The sequence below is a fragment of the Anguilla anguilla genome, chromosome 6, assembly GCF_013347855.1.
Source record: "Anguilla anguilla isolate fAngAng1 chromosome 6, fAngAng1.pri, whole genome shotgun sequence".
Classification (NCBI taxonomy): Eukaryota; Metazoa; Chordata; class Actinopteri; order Anguilliformes; family Anguillidae; genus Anguilla; species Anguilla anguilla.
This window is the reverse complement of record NC_049206.1, coordinates 59757489-59778555: the sequence shown is the minus strand read 5'-3', so window position 1 is coordinate 59778555 and position 21067 is coordinate 59757489. Positions and strand designations below refer to the sequence as shown.

General features: G+C 48.8%; 3 protein-coding genes across 6 annotated transcripts in view; 2 read left to right on the top strand and 1 right to left on the bottom strand.

The window, feature by feature from the left end:
- Positions 1-1443: 1443 nt before the first annotated feature.
- On the bottom strand, positions 1444-18956 carry enpp5 (ectonucleotide pyrophosphatase/phosphodiesterase 5). 3 transcript variants are annotated; one of them, XM_035422595.1, is made up of 4 exons: positions 18831-18956; positions 2625-3479; positions 2166-2342; positions 1444-1943 (listed from the first exon to the last, which is right to left on the bottom strand). In XM_035422595.1, the coding sequence occupies exons 2-4, from the start codon at positions 3457-3459 to the stop codon at positions 1546-1548; spliced, it is 1410 nt and encodes a 469-aa protein (XP_035278486.1). In that variant the 5' UTR covers positions 3460-3479; positions 18831-18956; the 3' UTR covers positions 1444-1545. The 3 variants fall into 3 exon arrangements, with proteins under 3 accessions (XP_035278486.1, XP_035278484.1, XP_035278487.1); XM_035422593.1 differs by lacking the exon at positions 18831-18956 and adding an exon at positions 4664-4734; XM_035422596.1 differs by lacking the exon at positions 18831-18956 and adding an exon at positions 4277-4579.
- On the top strand, positions 11831-15033 carry fam167ab (family with sequence similarity 167 member Ab). The gene is given in 3 exon segments (XM_035422614.1): positions 11831-12173; positions 12175-12247; positions 13573-15033. Coding segments are annotated over 3 exon segments (624 nt in total). The 5' UTR covers positions 11831-11886; the 3' UTR covers positions 13837-15033.
- LOC118229975 (transport and Golgi organization protein 1 homolog) overlaps positions 17544-21067 on the top strand; it is a 4993-nt gene continuing 1469 nt past the window's right edge. The window contains exons 1-10 of one of the 2 annotated variants that reach the window (XM_035422600.1): positions 17546-18017; positions 18298-18329; positions 18461-18599; positions 18898-18968; positions 19247-19378; positions 19525-19612; positions 19824-19962; positions 20337-20457; positions 20570-20605; positions 20789-20853. In XM_035422600.1, coding sequence (XP_035278491.1) covers positions 17894-18017; positions 18298-18329; positions 18461-18599; positions 18898-18968; positions 19247-19378; positions 19525-19612; positions 19824-19962; positions 20337-20457; positions 20570-20605; positions 20789-20853 — 947 coding nt within the window. In that variant the 5' untranslated portion in view covers positions 17546-17893. Of the gene's footprint in view, positions 18018-18297; positions 18330-18460; positions 18600-18897; positions 18969-19246; positions 19379-19524; positions 19613-19823; positions 19963-20336; positions 20458-20569; positions 20606-20788; positions 20854-21067 lie in introns of both variants that reach the window. The other variant, XM_035422601.1, reaches the window with a different exon arrangement.

The following is a 21067-nucleotide window of genomic DNA, read 5'->3' as shown; positions in this document are numbered from 1 at the left end:
ATATGCGATCACCTCACAGTGTAACAAAGCCTTTAATTCCCCCCTGTTCGTGCACCATTTACTTTCACACAAACAAGATTTAAAAAACAAAAGGCAAAACACCAATAACATCGTCAGCTGCGCATGGGACACGGTCCTCTGTGACTCGTGTCATGTGACACTGGCCAACACCTCAACACTACAGGTGACCCCAGCTTCTGAGACACTTTGCACACAGCAGGGCAGGTCACTCCCATTCTAACATTTAGTGCAAAACAGAAAAGTAGCTCTTAAAACACTCTTTAAAAAAATAAATCAGGACACAGGTAATACTAATGCCAATACCACAGGTAAAGCAATAAAATGCCTCATTTTTAAAGGACAATAAAATGCTTCATGAAGGCCAACATGAAAAAAAACGTTACGCGAAACACCATCACTAAGGCGGCGATTCTACAAGGCTTTGCACGCCCACTGAAGCCATTATGGATCCGCTCGAGCCGCCATTATGGCTCGGTTTCCACCAAACCAAGGTTCTGCAGGGCAAGGCATGTCCGCATACTGTACGCAAAACCTGCACAGCAATCTCCAAGAATGGCTCTTTTTTCTGGGAAAAGGAAGCCACGTCTATTTTTAGTAAACCATATAAATGTAAGGAACGGCTCGTACTTAGGTATTAAAATTCTTTAGTAGTTACAGATCGTCCTCAGAATGTGTGAATTTGATGTAAGTAATGCAAGGTAACCAAAGAAATACTGTGTAATTCTGTGACACGGAGACGGACTGGACAACAACCAATCAGAAAAGGCAAAAAGGGTACTTCCTGTTATTTACTGTTAAGTCTCACGCAAGCAAGGCCTCATTGCACACACAATCTCTACTGTACTTTACTATACTCTGCTACACTCTACAGCACTCCACTGTGCTCTACTATACTCCACTACACTCTGCTATATTCCACTGTACTCAGCTCTGCCCAGCAATGCCTTATATCACAGTGAGGAAAGTTCACATTGGATAATTTAGTGTGTGCAAAGTTTTCTCAAGGTTTCTGGGAGCAGACCTTCTGAACACGTGCAGCAGAATTCAGCAACAACTGACACGTACAACATTCTCTTTGCCACAGCCTATCAAAACCACGCAAGCCAGCGAAAAAACTGTAAATTACACCACACCCCCCTTGTATCTTAATCTGAGTTACACATCTCCCTCATGCTGAACCCCGGGAACAGAATTTCATTCCATTCTGAAAACTGGGCCCAGTTAGAGCTGAGCAGCCTTTCACATTAAGGCAGAGACACATATATACTGATAGTGTGTGGCTACGCTGCTTTAATGGTTATGACATTAAACCTGTTAAAATGATCATGTCCAACACACACACACACACACACATACTCACACGTACAAATCACACACTTACACACAGACACACTCACACTTGCTCACACTAACACACTCACACACACTGACACACTGACGCACACTGTCTCACACACACACTCGCACTCGCAGTCACACACACACACACACACACACACACGAGACTAGGGGCCTGAGGGTAGGTTAAATCTCCAGGTGGTCCTGCAGGAGGGGCCTGGCGATTTCAGGGTTGCCGGTGGGCGTGGCCGGAAGCTGCCGGAGGGTCACATACTTCAGGAAGACCAGTAGGAAGCCGAGCACCAAGACCACGCCCAGCAGGGAGCCCAGAACCCGGGCGTAGGTGGGCTCCGGGACGGGGGGCGGGGCCTGCGTGGGGGGCGAGGCTTCGCGCAGCAGGTCCCGCACGTTGGCCAATGAGCCGTTGTTTGGCGCGGGCGGCAGGGCCAGGATGTGGCACATGAGCGGGTACAGGTCGACCGCACGCGCCGACGCCTTGCTGTAGGCCCGGCGGAAGGCGGGACCTCGGGCCACAAACACGGGGTGCATGCTGGGTAAGGTGTTGTCGTAACCATGGTTACCCACTGGACCAAGAGAAGAGGGGAGGGGAATGCGGGTGCACGGTGGGAAACGAAGGGGGAGAGACAGATTACAGGAGTCTGCATCAGATGACAGGCAGTCCGTCTCATTTCTACAGTATAATCAACTTACTGACAAATGCGATTAGTGCACATTGAGGTCTTTAACAAAACTGGGTTTACTGCACGCGCCCACACCGCAGGTCTGGCGGCTGATCCAGCACTTACGCATGAGGCCGTCGCTCTTGTTCTGCACGATGGTCCAGCCTTCCTCAGCGGCGACGATGATGGGCATGATGCGGTCGTTGTGCTGGTAGTGGAAGCGCTCGGGGATCTCCTCCTTCCTGTACACGTGCAGGCTGGGGTGGGCGTGGGCCAGGGAGCGGTACACCTCCTCCAGCTTCCCTGAGAGCGGAAACACGCAGGCCAGCATGAGCGAAAACAAACCACCAGAGGGCGCCAGTCTGACACGGCAGTCAGGGTCAAACTGCCATAACCCTGACCAAAGTGTCTTCTATTTCAACTCCAATTATTCCTATTTATTACAGTCTCTATTTAATTTTTACATTTACAATAATCCATCATTTTTATTTGTTTTGTAACTCATTTGTTTACTTATTTATTGGTGCTTATTCATGGGGGGGGGGGGGGGGGGGTTATGGCTCAACATGGGCGGTGCGGCCTGACCTTCCTGGGGCAGGATGCCCACCACGGGGCTCTTGTCGATCCAGGTGTAGGCGTCCCGGCTCAGGTACGCGTCCAGCTCCACCACCCTCTCACCGGACATCTGAGCCATGCCGTGGTCGCTAGTGACGACCAGGTTGAGCCGCTCGTACAGCCCCGCCCTCTGCAGCTCCCGCCGCAGGAAGCCCAGCTTGGCGTCGACGTCGGCGATGACGGCGTCCATGAGCGAGCTGTCGGGCCCGAAGGCGTGGCCGCTGACGTCAGGCTCCTCCCAGTACAGCAGCCCAAGGCGCACGGACGGGTCCCGCGCGAACCACCCCACCAGGCTCCGCACCCGGGCCTCGAACCCCACCGAGGCGTTGTAGGGCAGGAAGTGGGTGGGGTAGGTCCCGCGGATCTCCACGTCCGTGCCGGGCCACATGGCGGCGCCGCTCCCGTGCCCCGCCCTCTGATTGGTGGCCCACAGCGGCTCCGCCCCGTCCCACCAGCGAGGGTCGCGGGCGCTGGGGTGGTCCATGCTGAAGGTCAGGTTGAGGTCGGGGTCGTACATCTCGTTGGCCACGATGCCGTGGCTCTCCGTGTACAGCCCGGTCACCAGGGTGTAGTGGTCCGGGAACGTCTTGGTGATGTAGGCGCTCTCCACCTGCTCCACCCGCACCCCCTCCTCCATCAGGGCGTGGAAGTTGGGCGTGGCCACGCGCTGGACGTAGTCCCAGCGGAAACCGTCGAAGGACACCAGCAGGAGGCGCGGCGGATCCTCCGGCCGGCAGCTGGGGAGCATCGCCATGGCAACCACGCCCAGCAGGCAGATGGCCTTCACGAGACCGTTCGCCATCATGAACCAGGAAACAGAGCAGGCTGGAGCACAAAGCACAACATTACACACTGAATACACAACCACACACCACATTACACACTGAGTGGAAAAACACAAAGACAAACACACACTGAGTACACAACCACACACAACACATTACACACCGAGTACACAAACATTACACACATTACACACTAAGTACACATTACACACTGAGTACACAAACATTAAACACTTAGTAGTGCACAAACACACACGCCACATTACACACAGAGTACACAACTGACACAATGACTCTATATTTTCAAAATATGAAATAGAAATAAAATGAACATAAATTCAAAATAAGTACATTTCAAATTGGTTTTTAAATGCGAAATGTCATACGTGAATGCAAAATCTACCATATAATTAAATTATTTGACAAACATGAATATTTTTTTATTGTTTTTACCATTTTTTAAGTAATTACGAAAGAAAAAGAAGCTACGTTAGATTTGCGAAACAAACAGCACAGGACCCGTTCTCACGTATAGCTCCATGAACAAAAACATTATGAAAAAATACTGAACATAAATTCTTATTCATAATTTCCAACGGCATAAAAACTTCAGGCTTATGTAACTGACGTCAGCGGTGTAACTTTGTAAACAGATGTCACAGATACGTAGCTAAGCAAGTCTGTTATTTGGATGACAACATGCAAGATCATTCTTGATAATTGACTCCATACATCAATTGCAAATAAAATGAAATTTGACAGTTCGGTAGTTAAGCTAGAAAAATACATTGTGCTGTGTAGCACGCTATCAGGTTGGTCAAATCGTTGATAAATTACCTGGCGTATTCCTCAAAACCGTCGTTGAAGCGTATAGCGAATGTTTGCTGGCGAATTAGCAACACGCAGCCTGCTATCATATGATCTTGTCTAGAAAACAGGTTCATACGAGGTAAGGCTGTATAACTGCCGCCCTGGATTAGCTATCCTGGTAGGCGAGAGCCAACGACGAAGCTATAATCATTCAACGTTAGCGAGCCTGCTAACCCAAGCTATTAAGCTAGCCAGCAATCGTGTTACAAGAAATATGATATTTAATGCAGCTCACGTCAGTAGCGAAAAACATTTAAACGGCAAATTGTAGTTTATTTGTTACAAAAGACCTTAAAAACTAACACTGTAACAGATGAAAGGACATTAATGTAAAATGCAATTTGACATGCCTACCTTGTTAACGCAGTCCTGCACTTGCTGAATATAAACAGACGTTTCGCACACCGGAAGTCCCGCCCATACCCTATTATAACGGAAACTACAGTAGAGGTTGGCCCACAACATTGCAAATAATGAGTCTGTAGAATTACCTACATTTACCTTTGACCAGACAAAGGACATACTGTATGCCAAAATAAGGTTTCTTATGTTACCAAAGGAGACAAAACTATAACCCTTTGTCAAGCAGATGGATATGCTTGTCTTCAACAGCACTAAAACAGTACTTACACAAAACCCCCATGTGCATTTAGGACTAGAACAAGAATAAATGACTATCCTCAGCAAAGCAGGGTCTCTGGAAAATGACAAAGAAAGAAGTCATTTATGAAGTGCAAATATTGTGGGGGGGGGGGGATAAACAGACAAGGCTACTCAGCTCCAGGTCCTGCAGGCCACAGGCATTTGCTGCAACCATGCACTACACCATCTGATTTCACTAATGAGCTTTACTTCCTGAAACAAGGAGGCAAAACATTTCGTCAAATCTGGTAGCTTAGTGCATGTTTGGAGCAAATACCTGCAGACACTGTGGCCAGCAGGACCAGGCGGTGAGCACCACTGAGTTATGTTTTAGGGCAGTGCTGATGTGGGTGCAGGTTTTTATTATAGCCAAACACTACAACACCTAATTCAAGTAAATTAAGTAATCATGGCCTGCAGTGAAGACCTTGATAAGTAGTATCAGGTACCATAGTGCTGAGCAAAAGAAAAAACACAACAACAAAAAAAAAAACCCTTCACCTGGACCCGAATTAACCCTTTTGGGATAACATTAAGCTCCCCTGCTTCAGGGTAAGTGCTTCTTAAAATTGTAGGGCAGAATCAGTAAATGCTGTGGTCGGAAGTGGCACGGGGCTCTGAAATTGTGGCGACACTATTTCCAGACTTGTGCGGTGTGTCCTTAAAGACACCATTGCCAGCCCTGACAGACTGCACGGGAAGAACGGCGAGACTAGACCACTGGAACTCTATGTTCTTGGACCGAACCACAAAATTCCGTGACCTCTCGCGGCGCTGCGCATCCTCGTTGTGGCCACAAGGGGTCAGGCTAGTGTAGTTTGATTCCGGGCTCTCTTCGAACAACCTATTGATGTTGTGCCTAAAACATTAAAACCTTAAAACATTCCAAATGCTGTAACTACCTCTACAAGTACAACTACGCCTACAACATTAATAGGAAATAATTAATAATAATGAGTAATAATAAACAACAACAACAATAATAATATTACCATATGTTGATTTTAACCAAAAATAATCGAACATATTACTTATGAATTATGAATAGTATAAGTTCCGTACTATTAGCACTGGCATTCGAGTAGAAATGTTTGTCGAGAACAATTGCACTTCGAATTATTGTCTCATATGAGCAGTTCCTGTTTAATCGGAATGATTAGCCCGCTACATCCAAATCCCATTTGACAGTCCACTAGGCGCACAATTCCGCACAAGGTTTCAGTCCCGTAGACTTGTCCATTTCGACGTTGGACGCGTCCGGACGTGGGCAGTAGCACATTGCGCCTCAGTAGACACTGAGCACGGACCTGTCCTGGAATACAAAACCGTATCCAGGCAACAAAACCCTGACACAACCCCCACCCCACCCCACCCCCTCTTTCGAATGGTCCTCAACCTCAAAAAATGCCAAAGCAGTGCGGGGAAGCGGACTTGTCTTTTGGAACAAACCAGTTGTGCCTGAAGTAACCAGTAAGTGAATCGGAGGCGAAACGGAGCATATGTTCTGAAGCAGGTGAGTCGGCGCTGTTAGAGAATAATGCAGTCTATGAATTATACAGGGCTTAGAAACCAGGATGAGTTTATCCCTCTCAACTCTCCAGTTATATTCAAGCTGCTAAGTTTTCACAACTTGCATTCCAATAGCGCGGTGGTAGGTTGAGCATTACATTCAATTAGTATGTTATGTTGCTAACCAAGCCCCTATTTGTCTGTGCGCTGGTTTTTTTAAATATAGTCTACGTTGCTGCTTCACTACTAATGTTTTATTAACATCGAACAATATTAGCAAATATTTGGTCGCTTTTCGCATGGCTCGATAATGGAGATTAGGGCTAATTAAGGCAGTCTTTCTTGCCCTGCCGGCTAATTAGTTCCGGCAGTGCGCCACTTTGTATTTGATGTTGGGGGTGGATAGAGTTGAGAGTTGTATTTATCGCTTTTTTTTTTTTGGTTGTTCCCTGCGATAGGATTGTGGATGGTTAATTACATACGTCTACAGTATTGCTGGCGGGGAGGGGGTGGAGCGGGATGCGCGCGGCTAGACGCACAAAGCCACAGGCGGATGGCCAGTAACCGTTACCAACAGCAACAGTTTTTTCCGTTTTTCAGCCTGCAGTTTTTAAAAGTAACGAAATGCGCCTTCCTCTTGCTAACGGGACGGCTGTTCGTTCTACTGGCCATCTGATGCACGTTTCCTTTCTAGAGCTTCTGGCGTTTGAAAACTTGTGAATTTTCTTTGTTATTTCTTTGCACCGGGTGCTTCAGAGCATGGCACGTGCTCATCTGCTTTCACCTCCAAATCATGTAACATAAAATATGCTGAATAAGCTGTTAAGATAGTTGACTTCCATATAGAATAGTTTAGTATGTTATTTTCGTAGAAATCGTTTGCCACAACACTCTGGTATACTGTCAGATCAGTTGAATGTTTGTCAGGTGGTAGTTTTTGTTCAAGCACTTCTTGTTACTTCCGTTACTGACTCTGAAGGGCGTTATCTACTCACTCCTGTACGTTTCCTTACCTTATGGCCATTTAGCAAATATTCATATCGTCAGTGACTTACAAAGAAAGAAAACGAGGAGTGTATCCACTGGAATTACTTGCGAGAGCAAATGTAATATCAGAGGAACTAAATGTAAGTTGACCTATGTCAACCTAGAACCGCAAAATCTTTTGTACAGGTGGCATCCACACTAAGCCATAAAGCACGTTATAACAATCCTAAAATAAATCCATGATGACTTCTTGATTGCAGTGACATCATTGTGCTTGAGTTGTGCTGTTCACCCTGGATAAGCACAGCGGCTCAATGGGTGTGTGAAGTGATGCACTGTGGTAGCACCATGCGCCATATTTTAACCCGTTAACGCGTGACATCACAAATACGCGATTAGAACGTTCTCAGCTTAACATTCTAATGCTGATGTAACAATCGCGACTGGTAATTGAAAGCAATGGAGTTCTAGAACACTGACTTAAAACTTTGGAGAGAAAACAAACGGCACTCTGCAAATGGTAAAGCAGGGAGGTCCTCACTCCAAGAACTCTTTGTCGCCTGGAGTCCCCCTCCCAGGTTTACAGTGGGTCTAAATAGCAGGCCTAATAAATAATTCATGACAGGGATACAGAGGGGCCTCCGAACAGGGGGATAAAGGACAGCTTTGGTACAACAGGAATAAAATAATCAATTGGATCACATTACCTGCAACACAGAGGACACAAAAACACAAACAAGTGCCTAGGAGGAGAGGTACAGAGCACTGGACACATCATCCATTACATTATATTACTGGCGTTTAGCAGACGCTCTTATCCAGAGCGACTTACACAACTTTTTACACAGCATTTTACATTGCATCCATTTATACAACTGGATATATGCTGAAGCAATGCAGGTTAAGTACCTTGCTCAAGGGTGCAACAGCAGTGTCCTATCCAGGAATCGAACCTGCGGCCTTTTGGTTACAAGCCCAGTTCCTTACCCACTGTGCTACACTGCCGCCCACATCCACGATTACCGATATATCTGCACGCAATTCAATAAAATAAAAACCGAAACTCATTTTTTTTTAAAGTGCAAAATAGTGCTGACATCGGGGTTGCTTGCATCTCTGAACAGGGCTGAGTTTCTGCAAAGAGCAGCCTCATCCAGATAAGCGCGTTTGCCTCCGATCGGATAGCGGACAGATTACATTTTGATTCGCCGGTAATCACGCTGGCCGGGGCCGGCAATCAGCGGAACGGCGGGAGGTCCACCTTTTTTCCCGCGGTTAATTGGAGCTCTGAGCGGTAACCATGGCGATAGAACGTGAAGGCACCGGCGATCCGATTATTTCAGGCTCGGGCGTAACTGTCACCCCCCCCCCCCCTACCGCCGGTGAGCTCGCAGGCTCGGGCCCTACCTTGGCCCTGACCTCCTAAAACAGCGGGAGTTCAGTGGGGCTGGGCAGGTAGGGGGAAAGTAGCCTTCTGCTGTGGACACATCTGCCACATGATCCCCCCGATTAACGGTCCTCATTTCCAGTCGTTTACTTTCTTTAAGCCAGTGCTGATTTCCCCCCTATACTTCTGTATTAAGTGACTATTTTTTTTATAATGCCTCTGAGAATTTGTGCAAGTTTGTCTGTCTTACACAACAGATAAGAGCAGAGTACCAGTGTGCCGATTAGGGAACTGGTCTCGTTCCTCAAAAAGTTTTTTCCAGCGAAAGCGGAGAGCATCCATAAAGTTACCCCAGCACTCCTGAGCCCTGTGCAGCGTGACCCCCCCCCCCCCCCCCCCAACCCCCCAGAAGCCTGTCAGATAAACGCCGGGATTACCCACAATACCTCAGCCTTCTGCATTATTTAGCGAGACAATGGCAGGACATTTCCCGTAACATGCTCGAAAAGATGATCGATGCTTCGCACGAAAGCCCCCAACCCCAGTAACATGCACCCCGTGGGCAACTGCGGTAATAAAAGATGCTGTGACACACAGGATAGATACAGGAAGTCCTCTCATTAAAGAGAAGCGCTGAGTTCCTCTCTTCCTCTGCCAGCATCTTAACGTGCCTTCACCCGGCCGACCATACGGTGCGCTAACAAACATCTCCATTTAAAACGCCCGTCTGCCGTTTACTGCACACCAAAATAAATCACCGTTTTAAATGGCCACCTGCTGAGGGAAAGGGGTCATGTGACAATGCAGCAAATCTTCAGAGGGAAACTCCCATGGCTTTGTGTACAGGGCGGTCATAGGCTTTGGTGGGGGGGGGAGAGTTGAAAGAAAAGGGGCGGGGTTTCGGCAAGTTGGTTCGTCTAGCTCATGTCTGCATTGTGCTGTACAGACAGACAGACAGACCAACCAGGCCCACTCCTGGCACAGGTTCTACCGCTCTGAGACAGCCTGTCACCCATCACCAAATACCTGCTGTTCTAACGGCCTCCATCAGGGGGAGCAGCTGGCTCTGAGCCATCCCCTGGTTCCCCTCTCTGTCTGAAAATGGGTTTAATGAGCACAGCGCTAACGCTAACGGCACTGTAAAGCAATCAGAAGGGTGGGCTAGGCTCCTCACTGGCACTCTTAGTCTGTGTTTCTCATTTGGCACGGTGGGGAAAAGCCACACAGCTTAAATCCCCGAGTTTTCCCAGTGTGCCCTTGGTGGACGGAGACGGCGGCTTTTCCGTAGTCCGGAACGCCGTGTTCCCGCTGTACTGCTGGGATACGAGCAGCGGAGTGGGAATTTTGGGCTGGATGCTACACTTTAAATCCAGAACCAAAAGTTTCTCAAATTCTAAACGTGTACGATGAGGGCATTCAGTTTTATTCCACAACAAAAAAGCCCCTTAACGTCAAAATATAACCATTACAAAGAACCATTTTCTTGCTTTAATTAGCACCAAAAAATTATTTTTTTTGTGTAGTCTTCTCCAGGAACCGTACAGAAACTCACATTAAATCTTTCTACGATCCTAATGACGCACCCCTGAACTGTCTAACAGCCGGGGTTTGGGCTCCTGTTCTTTCGAAACGTTAGAAATACCATCTGGAGATTTAGGATTTATTTTTTAAATTATTATTATTATTTTTTAAATCCTCCCCTTGGAATTACGAGCCAAATTTGAGCTAGTCTTTGAATGGACGAAATGCTGACAGAGCGTGGCTAATTGCGAAGATTGAATGTGAGGTTAATTAAGGTGATTTAAGGCTAATGGCGCTTTGATCCACGGATAAAGGAGTGTGTGTGTGTGGGATTAGAGAGCCCAGTGAAGGCCTTTCCAGCCGGACCGGCCCCAGTCCCGACTGCTCGCTGGCACCGGACCACACTCCCCTCTCAGAAGAGACCGTTTTTGGGCAGCTTGGCTCTTGGCAGTGCGCTAAAGTGTTTCTTTGCTTGTAAGCGGCGTTATTGAAATCGGGCTTTCAGAACGAGGCACTCTGGGACATCACTGGGGTGGGGGGGATGGGGGGGGGGCGTTTGCATTCACACAACCCTCGAGTCTCTAGTGCTTCCCCATTACAGGAAACGGTGATCTTTAATCCTAGCAAGCGGTCAGCAGACCAGCCAGCACAGAAACCGACCAGCCGCACAGAACCAGATCAGCCGCACAGAACCAGATCAGCCACTCAGACCAGATCAGCCAGACAGAAACAGATCAGCCACACAGAACCAGATCAGCTGCACAGAACCAGATCAGCCACTCAGACCTGATCAGCCGCACACAAACAGATCAGCCACACAGAACCAGATCAGCTGCACAGAACCAGATCAGCCATACAGAACCAGATCAGCCACTCAGACCAGATCAGCCGCACAGAACCAGATCAGCAATCCCACTGGCCAGCGGGTCGTTGCAGAGAAAAGATTATTATCGTGTTATTATTCACAGGCACGACCAGGCATTAATGTGCTTCATGTGCATTAGCATAGCCGTGTGCAAACATCATGCGAAACCCCGCAAACAGAGTGAGGGAGTGGGGTACGGGGGTGCTGGTCTGCGCGGTGTCACGGATGCTGAACTGAGCGTGTGATTCTGTGTGTCATTTCAGCTGCTGCCTGCCGAACACACCCCTGGTCTGCAGTTTTTGGTTGGAGGCGATGGAGATGTTTTTGGGCTCTCTCCTCGTCAGGACATTTCTCCCGTCCGTCTCCATGGCAGCCATGATTTCGGCGGGTCGCTTCGCGGGACCGAATGGGACCGTCCCATCGATCTGAGCGCTGCGCGTTTCGGACACGCCCCAGAGAGCAACGGACTGCCGGAGCACCAGCAACGATAAAAATAAACAAAAAACAACCAATAACCTCTGGACAACAGCGCTGATGCTCTGCAGAACTCACACTTTCTAACTAAAATACTGAAAAACTTGATATTAACCGCTGCAGTTTTTCCAGTTTATTAAATTTTGGTCGAATTTTGGCAGATTTTTGGTAGTTTTTTTTGTTGCTATTGTCATGGACACCATGTCCCCGCCCCTCATCACAGTAGACAACGTCAGTAACCCGCCGGAACAGCAGGGGATTGTGGGGGTTGCCCATGACGACCACCTGGGCAGCCTGAAGGCTCTGACGGAGAAGCTTCGGCTGGAGACGCGGCGGCCGTCGTACCTGGCCTGGAAGGCGCACCTGGAGGCCTGGGGTTCGAGGGGCCCCCGGGCCGCGGAGGCGCCGCTGGGGCCCGGCCAGCAGGAGGCGCTGTGCCCCCTGAGGCAGCCCGAACCCAACCCCCCCGCCGCCGACACCCGCCACCCCCCCCACCGGACTCAAGGGGTTCGGGAACATCGACGAGGCCCTCGTCTGGCTCAGGAAGGAACTGGTAAGGACCCCCACCCCCCCTAAAAAAAAGAAACACCCCATAAGGCAGTGGTCATTCCCCAACCTTGTTCCTGGAGATCTACCATCCTGTAGGTTTTCATTTCAACCCTAACAAAGCTCACCTCATTCAACAGCTAGAGATCATTTTGAATTGCTGATTAGTTGAGTCAGGAGTGTCAAATTAGGGTTGAAATGAAAGCCTACAGGATAGTAGATCTCCAGGAACAGGGTTGGGCAGCCCTGTCATAAGGGGTTTCCGAACAGCGCCCCTAAAATGACCACCTGTGGCTGGGCTGGGGACCACCTCTAAAAAATGGCTGAACACAGAGAGAGGACAGAAGAGGGGTGTCCAATCTTATCCAGAAAAAGTCAGTGTGAGTGCAGGTTTTTGTTTTAGCCATATGCATGAGCAATATGACACCCGATTCAACCAATTAACTAATCATTGTCTTCAGTCAAAGCCTTGATAAGTAGAATCTGGTGTCTTAGAGTGCTGGGCTAAAACAAAAACCCGCACCCGCACCGGCCCTTTTTCGGACAGGGCCGGACACCCCACCCCTGGGACAGAAGCCCAAAACCGATGTGTGAGCGGGAGGTCGGTCCCCGTGCGCGCTGGTGTTGAGGATCTCTCCGGGTTCGTTTCCCAGGGCCTGTTCCCACCGCTAATAAGCTAGTTAGTTACGACGGAGACAAAGGGGTGAACCCGCGGTGCCCTGTGCCCCCTGTGCCCGCTTAGCCGCGCCGCGGTGGCATTCCCGTTTAAGTGGGCAGAAGTAACGTGGGCAGGAGAGTGTGAGCGATGAGCCGTTTCTGCGGGTGCGATCGTCGCCCTCCCAATTATGCCATCTGTTAGCGTGGACCGCCCGGCCACTGAGCACAGAGACATGCACGCACGCACACACACACACACACACACGTGCACTTACGCACGCACATGCACCGGCACACATACTCAAAAACATGTACATGCACACACACGCACACACACACACATATACATAGACACTCACACACATACATATACTCACATACAAATACGTACACACCCACACTCGCACATACATAGACACACGTGAGCACACACACACATACATAAAGACACATGCACACTGAAACACGTGTACACACATACACACACCCACACTCCCACACTCGCACACACACACACCTTGAAATAGATATATTAACATGCCCCTGGGAATGTGGAGCTAGAGACATCTCCAGCTGACTTCCCCTGATCCACTGCTTTAAAAGGCCACACCCCCTGGCCCCTCCCCCTTGGTGCTGATTGGCCGGTTGCTCTCGCCCCCCCCCCGTGCCTTGCAGACAGAGATGCGGCTGCAGGATCAGCAACTGGCCAGGCAGCTGATGCGTCTGCGCAGTGACATCATCAAACTGAAGATTGAGCAGACGTGCCACCTACACCGCTCCATGCTCAACGACGCCACCTACGGGCTGGAGGAGCGGGACGAGCTGTCCGACCTGCTGTGCGACTTCCCGCTGACGCCCGGCTTCGGCCTGTCCACCCCGCTGCGGCTCATCGGCGTCACCAAGATGAACATCAACTCCCGCCGCTTCTCCCTCTGCTAGTGCCGCGCCGCAGCGCTACTACAGCGCTAACACAGCACTGCTACAACACACAATGCTAACACAATGCTACCACAACGCTAACACTGCACTGCTACAACACACAATGCTAACACAGTGCTACCACGACAGTACCACAATGCCAACACAACAGTACCATAACGCTACCACAATGCTAACACAACAGTACCACAACGCTAACACAACGCTACTACAATGCTAACACAGCACTGCTACAACACACAATGCTAACGCAGTGCTACCACGACAGTACCACAATGCCAACACAACAGTACCATAACGCTACCACAATGCTAACACAACAGTACCACAACACTACTACAGCGCTAACACAATGCTAACAACACTATAACGCTACCACTGCTCTACCACAACGCTGCTGCAACGCTAACACAACACCACAGTGCCAAGACAACACCACACTGCTACAGCACCAACACAACACTACAACACCACCACAATGCTAACACTACAGTAGTACAACACCTCAACACTACCATAACACCACACTATCACACTACTTGCCTATAACATCACAACACTGCTACACCACCACAACAGTATTAGTGACAGACTTGTTGACAAGTGCCCAATTCCTGTGCATGTTCCCTGGGATCCCTGTGGGTGCCAGAATCTTTCATAACCCCCAACCCCATCCATGCACAGCTGGGGTCATGATTCGCCTGTGAGTAAAGCAACTGGACAAATGGTTGAGTCCCAATGTTATGGACAGAGATGAGAGATTTCAGGTACACCCCGTCAGCATGGCTCGTCACACTGCGTTTTCATGTCTTGGACTACAGTTCCCACCATCCTTTGGGAACTCCATCTCTGACACAGGAAGTATATGTACAATGCTGGTGTGACACTGCCAACTGTTCAGCCAAAGTCAGGTACTGAAACCCTGGCAAATTACTGCATTATGTTTTTTATGAGACAATCTGTGCTACTGAGACAGTACTTGTTTATAAAGGTTTTCCCTGTAACTAAGCAATTTTGAGAGAAGCATACACAGAGGTACAGCTCTATGCTTTTTATAGTACTACATATTATATTAAACTACAGAAAATATTGTCAAATGAGTTTGTTGATATGTCATAATAAATAGAAGTAGTCTCTTCAGTTGGATCAATAATGTTCTCCTCTGTTCCACCCTGTTAGACAAATGGGTAATTTATAATAAGGGAAATATTACGAGCGGGCTGCTGTTTTATTGTGGGTTTATATTGTTTGGCTGTTTTTTTTAAATGCCGTTTGGTTCATTGTAAGCTTCTGGGGAAATCGAGCCGTGGTTTTGAAGGGCTTTGAGTAGCATTTGGTAACAATAACGTTCTTTTCTGGAAATAATAGGCGGGATTGTTTGAAACAGTTTGGTGTGGAAAGGGTCCAAATCAGTGAGATGCCGTACCCTGCCAATCATAAGACAGTCTGCTCCGCATCTGAAGACGGTTTAAAGTTTCTTTATAAGAGTCAGCTGCTCGTTACCGCCGATGCTCCAGAGAAATGGCGATGCTCGCTGTCTGTCTGTGGGCTGGGGGTTCACGCTCAAGTTCAGCCAATCACAGTTCATTGGTTTCATCGTTATGTCATCAATTATGTCTTCCTGCATATAAAGCCATCATAAATAGTGCTGTGGAGCAGAGATAATCCCATACACACACACACACACACGCGCCTAGATGCCTATGCCTCCATTCAATCTACAGGAACCAATGAGAGGGCAGCGTTTAGCGTAACCCCACCCACGTTTGCATTCCTGATGTTCTGTGATTTGGATGAATTATTTAATGTGTTTAGAGTGTGCGGTCCCAGGACAAGGGGGTAGGAGCGGAGGGCGGAGGGAAGAGGCTGGGAAAATTTTTGCCGTGGCACTCTGCACTGAGTTCTGGAATTTTCCACAGGCTGCCCCCCTACGTGCACCTGGACCACCGTAGCCTCCCCTTAGCGGCCTTCAGGAGACCCCTTTCATTAGGAGTGATCCATCACCCCCCATCCCCCCCCCCCCCCCATCGATCGCTACAGTTACCGAACATCTCCATTAGCCCCCGAGGCTGGAGAGGGACACAGTGCCGGGAGAGGATGCTGCGCTTTCAGTCTGGCTCTGTGGTTACGATCGCCGTGGGAACGCTCATGGGAGCTAATGGGGCTGGCTCTTATTTCACCTCCATAAAGACACAGGAAGTAATCAGTAATCCATATGTTTCACATTCCCATACAGATCACATTCCCACTGGGAGCACCCCTCCTACTGCTGCACCTCTCTGTCTGCACCTCCTCTTCCTCCTGCACCTCCTCTCTGTCTGTGCCTCTCTGCACACAGTTTCAGTGGCTTACAAGTGTCAGACTGTGCTCCTCTCAGCATTAAAAACAGCATTTGAGGAGGAGTACGGGACCTGCCCATATAGTGGGAAAGTAAGAGCAGATGAAGTTTCAGCACAGACTGGGGAGGGGCGAGGGGGGTAGAGGGAGGGAGTGAGGGATTAGGTGCAGAGAGGAGGGGACAATAGCAGGGCTGAGCTTTTATCATTTCAATGAGAAAAAAAGACCCTCAGGCACTCCCCCTTTACAATGCTTCACCCTCCTCTTTCTGTCTGTCTCTCCCCTCTTTCCTCTCTCCCCCCATTCCCCTCTGTCTGTCTCCCCATTCCTCTCTCTCATTCTTTCTCTCTCTCTCTCTCTCTCTTTCTGCAGTACTATGTGACTTGTGTGATGTAGTTATGAATATGCTTTTGCCATAAGGGTTTTAATGTCTTTTGTGAAATTCAAATCTCTTATTATTAGTATTGTGCCTTAGTAGCCATGAAGCCTGAGTTTCCCAGGGTTACCGGTGTCATGTGATCTGGACGATGCGTACCCCAGCCCCCCATACACACCGTTACACAATATCAGCTTCACCCTAACCTGCCACTCCTTTCTTTTACTTTCACTCAGTGTTTTTTCAGCTTGTGAAACAATGCTCAATATTTCTTCCAAAATAGTGTATGTGTGTGCGCGTGGTGTATTAATGCAAATTTATGAGCATGGCATGTGCGAGAGTGTGTGTTTTTCTGTGTGAGATTACGCGGCTTACGAATCAAAGTGAGCATGTTGAGCATGGCATCTCTTGCGCCCCCTCTCTGTTGGAGCCAGAATTACATGCCATGAATGACTTCGCTAAGACGCGTTTTCACGCTTGAGATAAAGCAGCTTCATGCGAGATCATCGCCGCCGAAATCTCTTCTGATCACGGGCCGGCTGAAACGGCCACGGACGTTCCGGAAGACACGGCGGCACAATAACTGTACGGAATCACACAAAACCACACACACAGCTGCAGACTAGAAACACACAACATTCACACGAACACACACTCTTGCCGTCAATGGGTTTAATTCAGGTGATAAACACTCAAAATTTTTTTATGACAATTACCATTAAAATACTAATTTCACTGAAGTCGACCGCTTACGTTTGGATACTGATCTCACGGATACACGATATAAAATGTGTATTTTAAAATGTGTATTTTATATCAAACGTTATTTGCCTCTGCAGCAATGTTCGTTCCAGGCAAATAATACATGAGGCTGGAGCGCCATCTACAGACCACAAAAGAGCATAGTTTACTGTTAGACACCAGTGGACATGCCGTTCAATTGCGCCCTGAAAAGATGTTTGGTGTCATCTTCACATTATTTGACAGGCCACAGTTGGAACTACTTAAGTAGCCAACGACAGCGATCTGTGCTATTGTAACGTACGCTTATTTTTAAACCGAATTGAAAAAAAATGTTGTTCAAATGTCACAACAATCCACAAAATTAAATTCACACTGACAGGACAGGGGAATATGGCACTGTGACATCACACACTAGGATCGTCATAGAAGGAAAAAAACAAAGGATCGGGAATTTATTTGTTCACATTGTAGTTTTTTGCCAGTTGACCGTGTGGATATTCTTCAGTGGTTATAGTAATGTAGATGTGCTCATTACTTCAGTGTATGGTTGCCTTACTCACCGTCAAGACAACGTTTAGGGCCGCAATGTAAGTTGCCAATATGGCAACGGTCCTCACGCGGTGTTTGTACATCTTGATTTTGTTGTGTCATTTAAGGGTACCTCATGTCACTGTGGATCACGCGTTACCGGACCTGAAACCATTCTCCGGACCGGAACATACAGGTAAACAACGGAGAGACGTTGGCGACCCGTAGGCTCCAAGTGACACAGTATCACTGTTGTCTAAATGATGAGCATTTCGTTATTAAATATGTCCCGACCAATTATGCTTAAGCATGCTGATATGTAGCCTAACCTAGTGAATAGCAGCTTTCTACAAATACATAATTATTATAATCATGGCTCCGAACCCTACGTACGTAATAGAAACCGGCTGTGAACTCTGCACAAACTACATTGTCCACAATTTGGTTGACTAACGCACGTGACTCTCTACCTATAGTGTTGCAGGATTGGGGGACAGGAAATGTTTCGGTAAGTGTAAAGCGGACTTCGATTGCGTATACCCCCTACATCGCCGAGTGAGTTTACATAGGCCCCCACATCAGTGAATGCGTTTAAATAGTTAGGTGAATGGAGTTGCACATGGTGCGTGTCTCTTGCAGGAATACGCATTCGCGGTTGAGGACCGAGACCCCAACCCCCTGCCATCTTTCCCCCCTCAAACTCTGGAACCACGCCGGATTTCCGAGGACGCGGGTCTGAATGGAGACTTCAGTTTTGACGCAGATCGACCACCGGCAGGTACTCTTTGCCTGCTCTGTTTTCTGCTCTTTCTTCCGTGGTACTGTTGCCACGGTGATTAGTTCATGTTTAATCCTTTTAGGTGTGAGATCACAAATGCGTAATTAGAATGTTCTTTACTGAACAGGATTCTTTTCTGATGTCACAATCACTGCTGGTTAATTGCAAGCGGTGGAGTTCTAGAAAACTGGCTTAGAATTATGAAGAAAAAAAATATTCCAAAAAACTTACTGTTCAACGGTTTAAAGGAATCCTCAGGGCCCGTAGATAAGGTTGATGTTTCTGACTACTCCGGCAGGTAAACGCCCCTCCCCGTTCCACAGAGCTCTCCTACTGGTTCGGAAGCATTTGGAGACACTCCCTGACAGGGTAACTGCATCTTACTCGCTCAGCGATTAAAACCTAATTGAAATGCAGGTTCTGATTGGTCCAGTGTGGTTCCAGGTGTTTTCAATGTGGATGCAGTGATTGGTGCAGTGTGGTTTCAGGAAGCAGGTGTCCTCAATGTGGGTTCTGATTGGTGCAGTGTGCAGGGGTTTCAAATGTAGGTTCTGATTGGTGCAGTGTGCAGGGGTTTCAAATGCGGGTTTTGATTGGTGCAGTGTTGTTCCAGGCAACAGGTACTATAACCCTGGCTGAACTTTCAGATCATTGGCAGCCTGCCAGAGGCATGGCAAGCAGGCCCCACCCCCTTCGAAGTGCCCCTGGGAGCTGTAGTCTTCACCACAGCCATAGAGATCCTCCTGTTTCTCGTGTTCACCTGGAGAACAGTCCGCACTGTGAGCTTCATCATAACCATGCACACGTTTCCTTACAGAGTTCTGCTCATTAATGCAGTGGGAAACCTGTTCATTACCCTGAGCTGCTCTGAACTACTTAGCAGCTTAGCTCACACGTTTTTTTTTTTTTTCTTTGTGACCGGTAGAAGACACCCGACCTGGAAGTGGAGAATGAGAGACGCCACTACGTGAGGAAACTTCTGGCAGAGGAGAAAAAGATCCAGAAGCTGCAGGGTACATCACACGTAACCCATAATCGCCATGACATAATTATCCGCATATGAAGTGCCTGTCATATTGACAGTACTGTATGTACCACAGAGCGGGTGGATTATTAAAGGTGTGTGTCTCTGTACCACAGAGCTGGTGATTATTAATGGTGTATTTCCTGTCTGTACCACAGAGCGAGTGATTATTAATGCTGTATTTCCTGTCTGTACCACAGAGCGGGTGGAGGCTCTGGAGCGCGACGGGGCTGCTCTGGAGGGGCAGAGGCTCCAGCTGAAGGCCCAGGCCGAGGCCGGGGAGCAGAGGCTGCAGGTGCTGGACCAGCTCTGCCGGGAGAAGGACTCCGCCCTGCAGCAGTGAGAACCAGACCAGGCCTGGGGAGGGAGGGAGGGATGAGGGGTGGAAATGAGGGATGGGGAGGAGGGATGGGTGCAGTGATATTTGGGGAATTACTGGGGAACCAGGAGATGAGGCAATGCGATAAATTAACTGAATTGTGTTTAGGAGGGAGGCAGGGTGGTGTTTGGGAGGGGGACTGGACTTTGTTTGGGGTGGGGGGGCGAGGGGCAGGGCTGTGTTTGAGAGTGAGGGGTGCAGGGTTGTGTTTGAGAGGGAGGGGGGTCAGGGCTGTGTTTTGGGGGGGGGGAGGGGTAGGGCAGGGCTGTGTTTGGGAGGGAGGGGTGCAGGGTTGTGTGTGGGACGCTGAGGGACCGGTCCGTCTCTGCTGCAGGAAGCTTATCCAGGAGCAGGTCGATCGGCAGGAAATGGACACGGTCCTGAACACCTACAAACTGCGCATCCAGGAGATCAGACAGGAGAAGCAGAGGAGTGAGCACTGCTACAGGGGCCAGGTGAGCGAGCCGCACCTGCAGCTTCACCTGTGGCTTTACCTGTGGCGATATGAACATCAGTACCAACGCTAATACCCCACCCCACCTAACCTCACTCTCTCTCTCATTCTAGATTGACTACGTTCAGAGGAGAGCGTATGAGAACTCAGTAAGGGTAGCGTCCGCAGTTGTGTGTGTGAGTGGAGCTGTTATTGGCGGAGGTGGTGTGTGTGTGTGTGTGAGAGAGAGAGGAGCAGTTTTTGGCAGGGGCGGTGTGTGTGTGCCTGTGTGTGGTACAATTTTTGGCAGTGGCAGGTGTGACTCTCTCTCCCTCCCTCTCTCTCCCCCCCAGATGAAGGTGTGTGCTTTAGAGCAGGCTCTGGAGCAGGAGAGGAGCGAGACCGAGAGACTGCGCCAGTGAGTGCCCTTACCCCTCTTAAGCTCATTCTAATCACACATTTGGGATCTCACACCTTAAAGGAGGCACTTACACACAGGGAGGGGCACAGGGCACCCCTTAAATGGGTCACACACACACAGATTGAGGGCTGAAGTGCAGGTAACTTTACCTGAGGACACAGATGTGAATATCTGAGTGAACGAGGGAGGGTAGGGACACACAGAAAGGGCT